The following is a 14,870-nucleotide window of genomic DNA, read 5'->3' as shown; positions in this document are numbered from 1 at the left end:
GTCTCAGGTCCTATTGCACATTATCTTCCCTGATGTTCCTCAATGTCGTGGTGATTATTTATATATTAGCGTATCACCTCAACTTGCTAATTAATTGTCAGTTCAGAGGCATTATAGCTAATATGGAAAACTATACAAGCAGTCTCAGGGGAGAACTTTCATTATGGTACACATACTAATGAAACATTAGCATCCTGTTCATTTCCCATAGAACGGAGTCGACGGTGAAGGTCAAAGACGAAGGGGAAAAAAAAGCGTGGTGATTTGTGAGTGAAGCAGCGTGACATTTATTTCTTCCCTGGACATTGGAGATCTGTTTCGAAGCACGCTATTATACCTTCCTTCCTTTACTCTAAAGCTCTGTGACCAAATGGCAACCTATTCCATGTATAGTGCACTACTTTTGACCACAGCCCAATGGCAAAGGCCATGGGCCCTGGTCAAATGTATTGCACTACGATATAGGGAATAGGGTGCTATTTGGGATGCTGCCTCAGAGAGAATGTCAAGGACACACGTAAACATGGACAGGAAGGGATGCCATACCTCATTAATGGCCATATTTATTCTAAGTGATGCCCTTATCACGGTGTTTGTAATGAAATGGATGAGATCACAAATTTGAAAAGATCTATCTTTTTTTTGGTGGGTCCCGAGGGCATTTAGAGGAAAAGCGATTTACATTCTTCTCCCAGGAAAGGACATATAATCTTAACTTATCTTTAGATGAGAAAATCACAAACGGAGAAGCTCTAATTAGAGTGTTTACATTCAAGTGATCCGATCAGCTGCACACACACGCGCGCGGGCACACACAGACACAGAGACACACACACACAGACACACACACACAAGTGCTGATCATCAAAAGTGCTGTGAATTTTCCTGTTAAAATAAGTGCCTCGTTTTATGCATCTCACCGTCAACAAAAGACAAGGTGCTTCTTCACAGAATCTGCTCTGATCTTTTAAAAGAAAAGTCAGGCAGTCATGTGTATTGGATTTCACCTACAGTATCTCACTGGTGTGATGTTGCTGTTAAAAGGTGAAAAATATATGATAAAGATGTGAGCAGAGACAAACCAGTAAGCTCTTCACTTGGCACACGTGTTCAGAAACAGTGTTTGGTGGTGGGCAGGACTCTCCCATGTCCAAGTATCTCTTTACCCCCTTTTAGACTTCCAACTTAGGTCCTCATGAAGAAGAATGTTCCTATGATCATGAGGGGAACCCAAGACATGAGGACAGTGTTGCCATCAATGGCCAAAGGGACTTCCCTCTAGGGACAGCAGTGTTAATCGGAGCCACTAGGTCCTCTCCCCGCTGGATCAATGTCAGCAGACATTTCCTGATGCGTGCCAAGTTATCTGTGTTTCAACTTTAATAGGTTATTGAACGGAGACGTCATTTAGGGAGCAGGGCCCTATTTCACGATATTGACAATGAAATGCACAAAACCGTCTCAACAGCATACATTAGGATAAACCGAATAACTCTTGACAACACTGTTAGGGAGGAGGAGTACAATCACAAAGACAACAAATAAAACTCTAGCAACATCAAACACTGCTATTAAAGCGAGGAATGCCGCTTATCTGACTCATTAAGACAACAACAAAAAAAACATGTACAATCAGAAAAATGTGGTATAATTAGTTGGGGTAATAGCATACTGGGTGGATGATTAGCAGAACTGAATGACTCTTTCTGAAGGACATGTCCTCCTACTTCCGCCGGGTTCATATGAGTTCAATCTAAATCATTTCTGAACGTCTACACTGAATTAAAGGCACTCCTCCTAAATGCTGCTGGATGCCCTTGCTCCATCACATATTGTCACGACCTTGGATCCAGTCATGATCAACAGCATATCAACAAATGTCACTTCAAAGCTCGAGACGGTAATCCAAGAGCCGCGTCCTAAATGCCACACTATTTCCTATTTACTGCACTCCTTTTGACTAGGGCCCATACGGGCCTATAGGGCTCTTGTCGAATGTAGAGCACAATACGGGGAACATGGTGCTATTTGAGACGCAGACAAGGTGAAAGCCCTGGGTCAGGCAGAAGAAAAAAGGACAGGAAGAGTAGATCAGACCATCCCACCACAGCCCAGAGGGACACAGTCCGGCCCTGTCCGGCCCACCCAGGAACCAACCAAGCACAGATATGGTCTTGGCTCCAGTCGTGTGATCTGCTGCAGCACCAGAATTAAACAGTTTCACAATGCTTACTTTAAGTTGTGTAAATGTGTGTATATCCACAAAATGCATTCATTAATATCAAATTGGAATCTAAAAGGAAGTAATTTGGTTGCTTTTTTGTGCAGTTCATTACACTGTAATGTATTTCCTGCACCTCAAGCACTTCATAAGTGAAATGTACTAGCAGGATGACAAAATGAGAGGTGGTAAATCAAGCACCGGGAGATAAATCAGATGGCATTTTTATGCGTCTGAAGGTCGAGTGGTTTGTCAACATCACATCTCCACATCTGGCACATGAAGAAATTGTCTGTCTGGAAAGATTAGCCTATGTACAGAAATAGAAATATATCAACGGTAATCAAAATCGTCTTGGCATAACTTTATTCAAGGTACTGTAAAACCTTGTTCAAGTAACTACCTTCAGAAATTCTCTCTTTACTTTGTTTGAATATATTCAATCCCTTTTTTAAAATTATTGTTAGGTATTAGTAACTAAAGTACCTTCAAAGGTTATTTCCATCTTTACTTTGTTTAAATATAATCCCTCTTTCTCCACTCAACGTAACAGATATCCATTTACAGTTACCGTGCACCACATAAATCTGGTGTTTTAAGTTAGGGGAGGAAGGGGACGAAGCTAAATCATCACTATGTTTCATTCCCTTCTGAAACTAAAAAGGTGCAAACTTTGCACTATAATGTAAACGCTTATTAAATCAGGCCAAATGGTTTCTAGAGTCTAGCCTATATTGCACTATACGCAATTGTAGGAATATTTCAGGCACACATTTGATCACATCTAATTAGCAGAAGATTGCTACGATGGCAAGGGGGGGGGCATCCGCATTAACAGGTCCTGAGCATTACCGTTAGGTCCTGAGCATTACCGTAAGGTCCTGAGCATTACCGTAAGGCACTCTCCATTACACCACTTCATATATCATTCAGAAAGCTTTAACATTGCTTAGTAGGATTTCTATGACAACACAAGACACCGTCATTAACCGTTCCACAATTCGTTACAGCCATTTCAAACGTAGCCATAACACTATGCTTTACCAAACCTCTCTCACAGGGGAAGAGGTTCTAGGTTCAGTGTCGTCTTCGGGACACTGTTATGATTTAATCGATCGAGACAGAATATCACACCTGACACCCAATGGCACTGTGTGTCAATAGAGGTCATACCTGGTTTGCGTCAATCTTTTGAGCAATAGTGGCAAATATGCAAAGAACGCTATAAAATTGGCACAGAAATTGAGATCCATTGTTTGTGAAATCCCGCTCGATAATGTACCGCAAGTGTGGGGCCAGGCCACACTCGAAAGATCAGCAAGGGGCCGAGCCAAGTGACATTAGACATAATTCAGGACGCGAGCCAATTCTCCAGCCAAGCAGATACACCAGGCACAGGCAGTTCCTCATGCAGATACAGATAGCGCCGGGGGTAGATACGCTACCATGACATTTGTGCTCCTTGTTATTTCCTGCCGCTGAATGGTAGTCCAAGTGATCAATGACATTTCCATGCAAATCGCAGCCACAATGGTTTCTACAATTGAAATCTCTTTGAAATGTTCAAATATGCTTTCTCCTTCAAGGTAATTAAGTGATACTGCTAGAAGGAAATGAGAGGCACACATCCATTATCTGGTGTGGTCTAGAAGCAGGCTTGATTCATTTTTCACAAGCATTTCCACTAATGCATTTGGGGGACTCTCGCGGCTTGCTCCCCTGAAGAAAGGAAAGAGTTTACAGTGCATCTTTGGTCAGCAGCTTTCGTCATCATCACCTAGGCTGCGACCCGAATGACGCCCTATTCTTTATATTGCGCATTACTTAGTGCACTGTTCCCTATATAGTGGACTACTGCTCACACAAAGGGAATAGGGAGCAACTTGGAATGCAGTGTTACTGTATTCCGATGGAGACCGTAAACACTGTTTTTGAAAACATACATAGAGAACGCAGGGTGTATTTTCAGCCCACTATTGTATGAGGTGTGGAAATGGCTGCTCATGGTTCGATGCGTAGCAGTACTAGACCATTGGAGCACCCTTTACATGTAAATGAGGAAAGGTCTGACATATTGACCGAGTTCGGCCAACAACTCTGTGTTTCTTTTAATAGAAATGTTCAAATCTAACTCGAACCTGGGCTCTGGCAGCGCTAACAAATGCAACAGCGACTCGGCCCAAAACACAGCCACCAGATAATTAGTCACACCAGGCTTAAGGGCTGGGAAGCAATCTGACTGAAGGATTCATCGATCCATTGGAAGGGGGAGGGCCACAAAGTTAGGGCTTATTATCAATCTTGTTGAATCAAGTCCTTCAGCCTGTGATGGAACACACACACACACACACACACACACACACCACCAACAGCTTGGTGTACTGGTCATCAAAAGAAGACAAATGTGTATGTGAGTAAAGACTCCCAGGGGTTAGAGGGGGTTAACTGCACCAGAGCATTAGAAGCCTTTATCGTGGAGTTAAAAGCCATCCCTAAGCTCTAGCTTCATCTCATATACAGCCTAGTGCTCCAAACATTGCAGAGGTAAAACGTTTTAAATGTGATCAGAAATTATTTTTTTAAAAACCAAATCCCCCCCCCCCCAAAGAAAATAAACTGTTTGGTTTTGTATTATACAGTAACTGGTCACAGGTGGGATTTATCTGATTAGATGTTGATGATGCCTATCGAGTAAAGCAGCCGAACCAATTTTACTGTAATTCATCTCCAGCGAGCGTGGCAGCGTGGAGGAGGAGGACAGTGTGTGGGACAGGGCTGGAATAGGTTCCACCGACTGTACTCTTCACATATCCCCCATCAGAGCAGCATGATGTGGGATCAACTGAGGGTATTCTTTACACGTGTAGGAGCAATAACTATACAGACTGTGCATTGGTCAGGCGAGCTGCTCATATCCTAACCGAAGATGGGCTCCGAATTCAGAGTGAGTCTGTACATCAAATGCGGACTAGCATGGCAAGCTGTGAAGACTGGAGGGAAAGAGGCCCACAGCAGTGGAACTGTATGGTTAATTGACAGGCTGTTTCAGATGGAGCTCCAGAAAAGCGGTCACTTTCACGGTCCCCAGTCCTCTGTCTCTATCAGGGGGCTGGAGGGATGCGGGGAGGGGGGGGGGGGGGGCAGCCGCTGAACCCACTGGGGGGAACTGTCATTCACATACTCCTGCGCTCATGTGCAGCACTCACTCCAAGACAAAAGAGACATGCCACCCCGGGAGAGAGTGGGTGCCAGCCACACAGACACAACACAGAGCACCTGTTCATGGGAAAACTTTTCACAGGGCGACACAAAGGAATCAGATCTAGAGAGTGCCTTTTGTTGTTGACTGGGAGTTTTTTGCCTATAGGAAATTCACTGGAGCTTGTATGAACAAAAGCCCCAGATCTCTAGTTAGGCAGTTGTCAGCCTCGGTAAGGATCAACAACAGCATCACCATACATGCTTGCCGAACCCTTCTGCATACTATTGATTTGCATCATCCTTCTTCCAACACTTAGAATATGATCAAAATAGATGAGGTGGAGATCAAGAATAGTGAACCATTCAGGTTCACGTCGTAAGATTTTCAATTATCTACTAAAACACAGCAGCCTCTCAACAAAGACTTAACACGCAGAAATGACAAACTGCAGATGGGGGACCTTTAACGACGACTGCGTTAACCCAGGTTTCATAGGTTGCTGCACACCATTACAAGTCCAACGCCACTTAGTTAACCCCATGAATATATGCAGAAGGGTTCTGTCCTGGCTGAGAGATAAATCTGATAATGCAGCTGAAAACAGAGCTGACAGAGAGCAAACAAATCCAAAAGATCCTGTTTAAAAAGCCAAAGGCTCTCTGCCAGATCTACACGATAGCGCCACACAATGAACGAACAATTATCCTGAGGTTACAAAAAATGAACAACAAATAAAATGTGGATATTTTTTCAAAGCATGTTGAGTTAGCTCTATCTGGTGCTGATTAATTCATGTGAGTCAATAATATGACTTTTTTTATTATTAAAAATGGCATAAAATGCTAGTCAAACAAAGGTATTAAAGGGAACAAAAATCATTTTGATGCATAATTATGTACGATCGCATCCTAAAATAGATCATCTATTTGTTTTTCTATTTGTTGACCAGTCAACACATTCTTAGACTCAATTTGAAACAACAAGACCTCTATGGAAAACAGGTTGGTGAACTGAATACGGCCTGGGAATGGCTAACATTGGGTGTCTGTACAAGTAAAACAATATGACTGTGCCAGCAGCTGTCTTTTTCTTTGCATTTTCTTTTCAATGCAGAAGAACCGCTCCTAAAAATACACCTATCAATCTTCTGAAAAATAACAACAGGTCTTTGATAGTCCACTTTCATCCAAGGCGTTTCCGACGATACGGTTCCACGGAGCTGGTGTGTTTGGATGACAAAGACAGGTTTTGAACTATGCCTATTTTCCTTCAACAATCATTTCACCAGAATGTATAATAAATTGCTATGCATCTCTATCTTGGTAGGGTCTCGAGTGCCTCGAGCGCAAATGCATGGTTTTTTGAATTCCTTTTTCCCCTTTCCAATTATTGCATTTCAAAGCACACGATTCAGACGCACAGTGACACACTTATTTTTCAATAAAAATGTTGCGTTGTGTCTAACTTGAGACCATTCAAGTGTTGTGAGAGACCATTTCTTAAAAACAGTAGAGAAAGATCCAAACAAAATGGCAGTTTCAAGGTACTATCTCTTTCCTGCAATCAAATGACCTAGTGGCTTCATGGGTGGAATGTATTCATATTTTTCATCATTTCAAAATGAATCAACATTATTTCCAAAAATTGCGCTGAAAATCCAATGTTTCTATGTCAAGACATTTTTTTATATTTCAGGCTTCTTTAAGGAATACCTGGGATAGGACAAAGTAATCCTTCTAACCCCCCCCCCCTAAAAGATTTAGATGCACTATTGTAAAGTGGTTGTTCCACTGGATATCATAAGGTGAATGCACCAATTTGTAAGTCGCTCTGGATAAGAGCGTCTGCTAAATGACTTAAATGTAAATGTAAATGTATATACTGTAAAGTGTAATATTGGGATGCAAACTCAAAACTGAATACATTTCCACTCCACATCCGACGTGGTACAGATTAGCCCATAACCACGTGTGTGAGTTGAGTACACCTTTGTTTCAAAGTAGATTTGTTTAAGACTACCAAGAAACACTCTACGTGACCCTGATTTACCCGACTGCAGTAAAAGGATAAAGACAGACGGAATGTTCCTTGAGGTAACAAAATGAAACGACAAAGGCCTCGTGATGAGACTATTCATCAGACACTTCTCCTGAGCGCCATCTTAGTCATTACCTGAACAAAACATCTGGAGTCCTCCAAACCATCCATTGAAACTCACAACGCCGTGCAACAAGGCAATCCCGATAAATGCGAATCAATGAGAAGAAGAAGAATGAATGCGTGTACAGAGAGAGATGGAGAGCGCACGTGTGTGTGTGTGTGTGTGTGTGTGTTAGTGTGTGTGCGTGTTAGTGTGCGCGTATTAGTGTGTGTGAGTGATAGCATTTCAACTGTAATAACCATGCTTCTATTCAGTTAGTTAAATATTCAGCCTTAGCTACGTACTGTGGTGCACACTTCTGTTGCTCCACAAACCTCAGAGGCACGCAAACATGAAAAGTGGAGTAAATGCCGTGTGAAAGAGACTCTGTGTCTGGGCTTAACATCTGTTAGCTAGCTAGAGCACATCCCTCACATCCCATCCCTGTCTGCCCTCACTCAGAGCTCCCAACCCAGGCTGGCTGGCTCCTCACACGGACGCTCCCTCCAAGTTCTGCTGCCCTTGGGGGTGCAGTAAATGACATGTCATGCGTGGAGGCAGTAGGAAGCCTGTAACAAATCTAACTGACAGCCCCCACCCCCCAATTGCAGACCACAGAGCTATACAGAGAAAAAAAACAGCAACTTAAGGAACTTTCTACGGGATCTTAATCTGTGCTGAAGTCACGCCCCATCCCGGGGAACTAGTGAGGTTTCAACAGCTGACACGGGACAGCCCCGTTCCTGGATGTCACGATCCTAATTAATGTACCGCGAGAGAAGTGACTGTCAATGTGTCAGAGGACATTCTCATCAGCGGGTGTAGAAATACTGTAGCTTGAACCCGAGTGCAAAACAAACTTTTGGAATCACATCTCCACAGCTGCCAGTGTTTTGCCATCTTCACCCATCTTTCTGGTCCCCTAGGATGCATGGCATTTTCCTTGGCATGTTAAAATAAAAAAATACAAATCTTACTAAATGTGTATGTCAGGGGTAGTGAAATGTCTATGTGAGTGATTCTTTAGGATCAGAAATACTACAAAAGAGGAAAAAGCGGCCTATACATTGCAACAGCCACATAAATCAGGGAGGACACGTCATTATTTCCTTGGTCTGTAACTTGGCATATCAAAGGTTAATACTGTGTAATACCACGATAAGAGAGAATCCTTGGGTCTCAGAAAGGTGAGCATATCAATGTACAACAGACCCTATTAACACTTGACACCAGTACTTTATCATCACTAAAGCAATTGCATATTCCTGTTCCTCCTTGAGAGAGGAAAAAATCCATCTCCTATCAGGACTGTGGCTTTAATAAATAGTGCACAACACACACACACACACACACACACACACACACACACACACACACACACACACACACACACACACACACACACACAGAGAGAGAGAGGACATTCCTGACTGGATGTGGGAGAAGCTTATGGAAATGGTTTAATTCCTTTTAGTCAATCTGGCTAATGCAAAAATCATGTATGTCTGTCTCTAAATATTTAATCTTAACAGCAGTGAGATTGAAATACAACATTGGTGGAACATTACTCCTTCCCTCCTGAAAGGTACAAGAGCTGAGAGAGCTAGGGAGCCGTTCCACAATCCCAGACAGAGAAAGAGAGAGAGGGCATGAGGGAGAGAGAAGTTAGCTTTTAAAAGGTGATTTTTGTGGCCGTGTACTCTCTCAGTTGCAAACAATTCTTCTCTTGAGGGCAGCCAGAGCCGTTGTTCCATGCCGTTACATTCTCAAACGCTAGGTAATCATTAGAGAACTGTTGCTCCCCTGTATATGACGAAAGATAACAGAGACACAGAGCTCTGAATCCTATTTATTTAAGCTTTTCCCAGTAAAAAGCACATGGCTCTTGAAGTAACACTAAAACACAGAGAATTTAAATTACAATACCTTTAAAGTATATAGCTGACTCCAACATTATCTTTCGTGCCTCCAGGTGTTTTGCAAAAACAAGAAGTGTCCAAGGATCTGTTTTTGATCAAATTCAGAATATTTCACTTCCAAACATATGTGTACTTATTTTTCTAATGCCCTGTGTTTTCAGTATCTGTAATGTTTTAGTTCAGAAGAACACTGAATTAAATGTTCTTTCTCAAAAACACATAACACAGGGTATGTCAGCTACTTTGGGAAACTTTTTGACGTACCACAGAGAAGTCCTCAGCAGAGCAGTTCTGTCCACTGAAGTTGCAGCTCTTCAGCATCTCGTCCAGCTGATGTCCCGTCCGGTTGAAGATGTCCTGCATGTCCGGCGCAGGATAGTCCAAATCAGTGGGCTTGTGGCCATCCCGATTTTTTGGCGGTAGACCTGTGAGGTTAGCCAGGTGGTAGATGTCGGCGTCGGTGAGAGCGGAAAAGCGGAAGCGGTTGATGTTGCAGATGGTCACAGCGGGAAAGACCATCTCAGGGCTCGCTTCCTCATTCAGAGCGGTGACGTGAGGGTGCTCCAGGTAAGAGATGGCACACTTTGCCGCCTGGTACAGAAAGAGTGCCAGAGAAGCCAAAAAGGCAAGTGCCCAGAGGGTCTGCCGGATGCCCAGGCGCCCCGAGACAAAGATGTGGTTAATCCCGTGGAGAGAGCTGGAGTTGGCGAAGCCGACCAGGTCCTTAGCTGGAGGTGAGCAGCTCTCCTCAATCAGGCTCTCCTTGTCCCCATCCTGCTTGCCTTTCTGCTTCTCATCCTCCTCTGCAAATTTGATTTTGCAAACAAATTCGATCGGCATGTGGGCAGCCAGCTCTGCGTTTGGGGTTGTTTTGATGACAGCTGTCAGCCCTGATCCACTTGTCCCGTCTTCTCTGGCTGTTGTCCTCAGAACAGATTACAACTCCACAAAGAAGAAGAAAAAGGCACGAGAGAGTTGCTGTTGCTGCTGCTGCTGTTAGTGCTGCTACTGCTCCTGCTGCTGCTACAGACTGCCACTGCTTGTAGTGAATAGTGCTGCTGTGCTGCTGTTCTGGGTGCGTGTCTCAGTACTTGATCATCTCGCAGAGTCTTGCTTATCAGCAGTAATACAGCTGTCAAAAAAACACCCTTGCTCCCCGCTTCAGACCCACAGATGAAAATGCAGCATTCTGAGTCAAGCTAAAAGAGGCAGGGGGCTACTTAATAATTCATGAGAAGGCAACATTGTGATTATTTCCTCCTCACTGGCGCGAGCTGGAACTTCCCCCGTTGTACGTCCCTGTGCTTCCCACAGCCCGCTCCTGCTTAATCCACTTGTTTGAAACGGTCTTACTCCTTGACCGTAACAAGTTGGGGTCAAAGGTTGTTCTGCCAAACATCCGGTGCTTTATGTGAATTGCGGGGTGTCGCTAGTTTTTAATGCCCCACCTCCACAGATCCCCAGAGAATGCCTAATTAGAACAATAATGAGGAGTGAGAGAAGTGGAAAGGAGCACCAGGCAACTCCTAGCAATCAATCTCCTCTTTGGAACAAAAAAAAAAAGTGAAAGACTATCGATCCGGCTGAAGCATCTGTCAGAGATTAAGGAAGGCAGTACAACGGTCCTTTCTTATCAGGAATTAATGGTAGCGTCACAGGATCCAGCACGAATTTGAATTAGTGGACGCCTTCTGATCTGGGACCATGATGACGCTGGAGATGTTGAAATAAAGTATTGATTTCCCCCACTTCGCCCCCACTCCTCCTCTTTTAGAGTGTGCGCCTTCATGTTATTAATGGTCATTATCAGATTGCCAAACAAAATGATGTAAATAGGAGGCACAAAAGTGGGCTCCCTATTGCATGTTATTCCCCTTTAAATTGGATTAGTCATGTGATTCACATCACACAGGGCTGGGACCTGTAGAGGAAAAAGGCATATTTGAAGATGAATTAAAACGCGTTCAACACATATGCCAAGTCCTCTCAAGTGGAGTTGGTAAGAGGGTAGAGAAATATGATAATTACAGATTGAACAAGGAACTACTGGGACAATGAGGCTTTTAAAAGCTTCATAAAATATATATTTCCGCTGACCCTCCCCTTTCTTACTCACTCACTACATAGACTGGGGCGAGTAAATAAAACAGTGAAACTTTTTGACTTTTGAAAGTTAATAACCGAATAGCATGAAATCTTGTCAAATTATAGAAAGAAGAAATGATCAAGAATTCAGATATTGATTGAAAAGACAAGAACAATCAATATACGCTTAGTTTGTGCAAGCCAAGGAAGTTCCCATCCACAGTGAGAGCTGGCAAAGTGCCCTCAAGTAACTGCTGAAGCCATACCCTTGACCCTTGACCCTTGATCAATGTCATGGTAGTCACTTCAACAAGGGGTTTTACTCCCATCAAACATAAAGGGATGGACCCTTGATCATAATTCCGTACAGATACAGTATCTCAATGTATCTAAGGAATATTACATTCGCTTGGTGGGAACGATGTTTAGACGGATTAACCATGCTTCTGGCAGTGATGTCTGCTGGGCATTAAGTATTTTGTTTAGAGATACCCCGAAGATGCTGAGGTTCTTTACAGCAGCCACACAGAGGGCCAGGCTGATCATCATCCTGGGGGAGGGGTACAGCCCTCATTCCTGCCTACAAAAAATATAGCAGCCACATCTGGCAAAGTCAACAATTTCTCATATTGGAGAGAATTATATTTGCATTTCGCCAAGACAGGTTTTTTCATCTTACAACCCAAAAAACACAGTCCACTAACTGAAAAAATATATAAACCGCAACAATTTCAACGATGTCAATGAGTTACAGTTCATGCAAGGAAATGACGCACAAATCTATGGATTTCACATGCCTGGGAATACAGATACCTTAAAAAAAAGATAGGGGCGTTGATCAGAAAACCAGTCAGTATTTGGTGTGACCACCATTTGCCTCATGCAGCGCCACACATCTCCTTTGCATTGAGTTAATCAGGCCATTGATTGTGGCCTGTGGAATGTCGTCCCACTCCTCTTCAATGGCTGTGCGAAGTTGCTGGATATTTGCGGGAACTGGAACATGCTGTCCTACACATTGATCCAGAGCATCCCTAACATGCTCAATGGGTGACAAGTCTGATGAGTATGCAGGTCATGGAAGAACTGGGACATTTTCAGCATCCAGGAAGTGTGTACAGATCCTTGCGACATGGGGCCATGCATTATCATGCTGAAACATGAGGTAATGGCGGCGGATGAATGGCACAACAATGGGTCTTAGGATCTCATCACAGTATCTCTGTACATTGAAATTGCCATTGATTTAATTAAATTGCGTTCGTTGTCTGTAGCTTATGCCTGCCCATATCATAACCACACCACAACCATGGGGCACTCTGTTCACAACGTTGACATCAGCAAACCGCTCGCCCACATGGCGACATACACGCTGTCTGCCATATGCCCGGTACAGTTGAAAATGTGATTAATCCGTGAGGACCACACTTCTCCAGCATGCCAGTGGCCATCAAAGATGAGCATTTACCCACTGTAGTCGGTTACGACACCGAACTGCAGTCAGGTCAAGACCCTGGTGAAGATGACAATCACGCAGATGAGCTTCCCTGTTTCTCACAGTTTGTGCAGAAATTCTTTGGTTGTGCAAACCCACAGTTTCATCACCTGTCCGGGTGGGTGGTCTCAGACAATCCCACAGGTGAAGAAGCCGGATGTGGAGGTCCTGGGCTGGAGTGGTTACATGTGATCTGCTTTTGTGAGGCTGGTTGGAGCTATTGCCAAATTCTCTAAAACGACGTTGAAGGCGGCTTATGGTAGAGAAATGAATATGAAATTATTTGGCAACAGCTCTGGTGGACATTCCTGCAGTCAGCATGCACAACATTGTAGGGAAATCAGCTTTTTGTGCGTATGTAAAATGTCTGGGATCATTTCATCACATTAAACATGGGACCATTACATGTTGAATTGCATTTTTGTTGAGCATAGATTATAAACAACTTTTTTGCTGTTTTTATCACATTATTAAAATATTTTTTGAGCTCAAAAATAAGGAGGAATGGGTGCATCCAGCAGTACTGTAGCTCTAGTATTTGATAGCAGCTAGTAGCTGTAGTCTTTTTATCCCAGTGAAAAGGAAAATGGTGCTACTGATAAGCTGTGAAAGGAAGCACCTGCCACTCCCAGTAGCATGGTAATTCCCTGCCATGTGATGTACCTTAGTTCAGCATCTTTGTGCTTTTTGTCATACCCTTCTTTATGTTGAGATGCAAAAACTTCAAACCTTTCAGCAGCCATTGTTCACGCACAAAGCACACACGGAATATAGGGTATTTCTGATTGGTTGGTGTATTTCAAAGATGTGGGGGGAAAAAAATCGCAAAACCTTAAAGAAAGTTATTGTGATGATAGGATTCAATAGACCTAGAGTGAAGTGACTGAGTGAACCCTAGAGACTATGGTAAATATCAGGGATTAGGGGAAAAAAATCTATACATTAAGACATCACAATATTATTTTTGGATGATAATTATATAGATTCTTTGACTCCAAGTATCAATTTGTTTAGATAGCGTTAGCTAGCGCTAGTCAGCTGTATCTGTCCCAAAACGCCTGTGTTTTTCATTCTATAGCTTGCTCTCCATCTACTTTTTAACGAGTGAGCCAACACGTTTTCAGCTCTTTCATTTCCATGACTGTTCAAAACTCATTTCCTCATGCGCTCTCTGCAGCAGACATAAAGCGAACAATATGCTTGGAACGTCAAATATCAATAAAATTGCAGTATCGAATCGCGATACATATAGAATTGTACGAATCACAGTACATATCGCATCGGCACTTAAGTATCATGATAAGATGGTATCGTGAGGTTCCTGGCAATTCTCAGCCCTAGTAAATATCATATTACATTTCATATCATATTTTGGTAGCAGCAGCCGAGCAAATGTCACTCGTTGGCCTCAGGCTATTCAACACCTTTGTCCATTTAAAAAACTATTGTGATGGAAGGGATTACTTGATACTGTATGCAACATACAAAATCAACAACATGTAAGTTTACTGAACAAAAAATAAACACAACATGTAGAGTGTTAGTCCCATGTTTCATGAGCTGAAATAAAACATCCTTGAAATGTTCCATATGCACAAAAAGCTTATTTATCTAAAATGTTGTGCACAAATTTGTTTACGTCCCTGTTAGTGAGCATTTCTCCTTTGCCAAGATAATCCATCCACCTGACAGGTGTGGCATATCAAAAAACTGATTAAATAGCATGATCATTACACAGGTGCACCTTGTGCTGGTGACAATAAAAGGACACTCTAAAGTGTGCAGTTTTGTCACACAACACAATGCCA

The 14,870-nt window shown here is 42.9% G+C and overlaps 1 protein-coding gene across 2 annotated transcripts in view; it reads right to left on the bottom strand.

The window, feature by feature from the left end:
* The window catches only part of LOC115160677 (acid-sensing ion channel 4-A), a 99,508-nt gene extending 88,826 nt beyond the window's left edge, over nucleotides 1–10,682 (bottom strand). The window contains exon 1 of one of the 2 annotated variants that reach the window (XM_029710927.1): nucleotides 9,747–10,682. In XM_029710927.1, the coding sequence (XP_029566787.1) occupies nucleotides 9,747–10,322 (576 nt within the window). In that variant the 5' untranslated portion in view covers nucleotides 10,323–10,682. The remainder of the gene's footprint in view (nucleotides 1–9,746) is intronic. The other variant, XM_029710928.1, reaches the window with a different exon arrangement.
* Nucleotides 10,683–14,870: the final 4,188 nt, after the last annotated feature.

This window comes from Salmo trutta, chromosome 24, assembly GCF_901001165.1.
Source record: "Salmo trutta chromosome 24, fSalTru1.1, whole genome shotgun sequence".
Lineage (NCBI taxonomy): Eukaryota > Metazoa > Chordata > Actinopteri > Salmoniformes > Salmonidae > Salmo > Salmo trutta.
The sequence above is the reverse complement of the archived record's forward strand: the minus strand, read 5'-3'. Positions and strand labels throughout refer to the sequence as shown.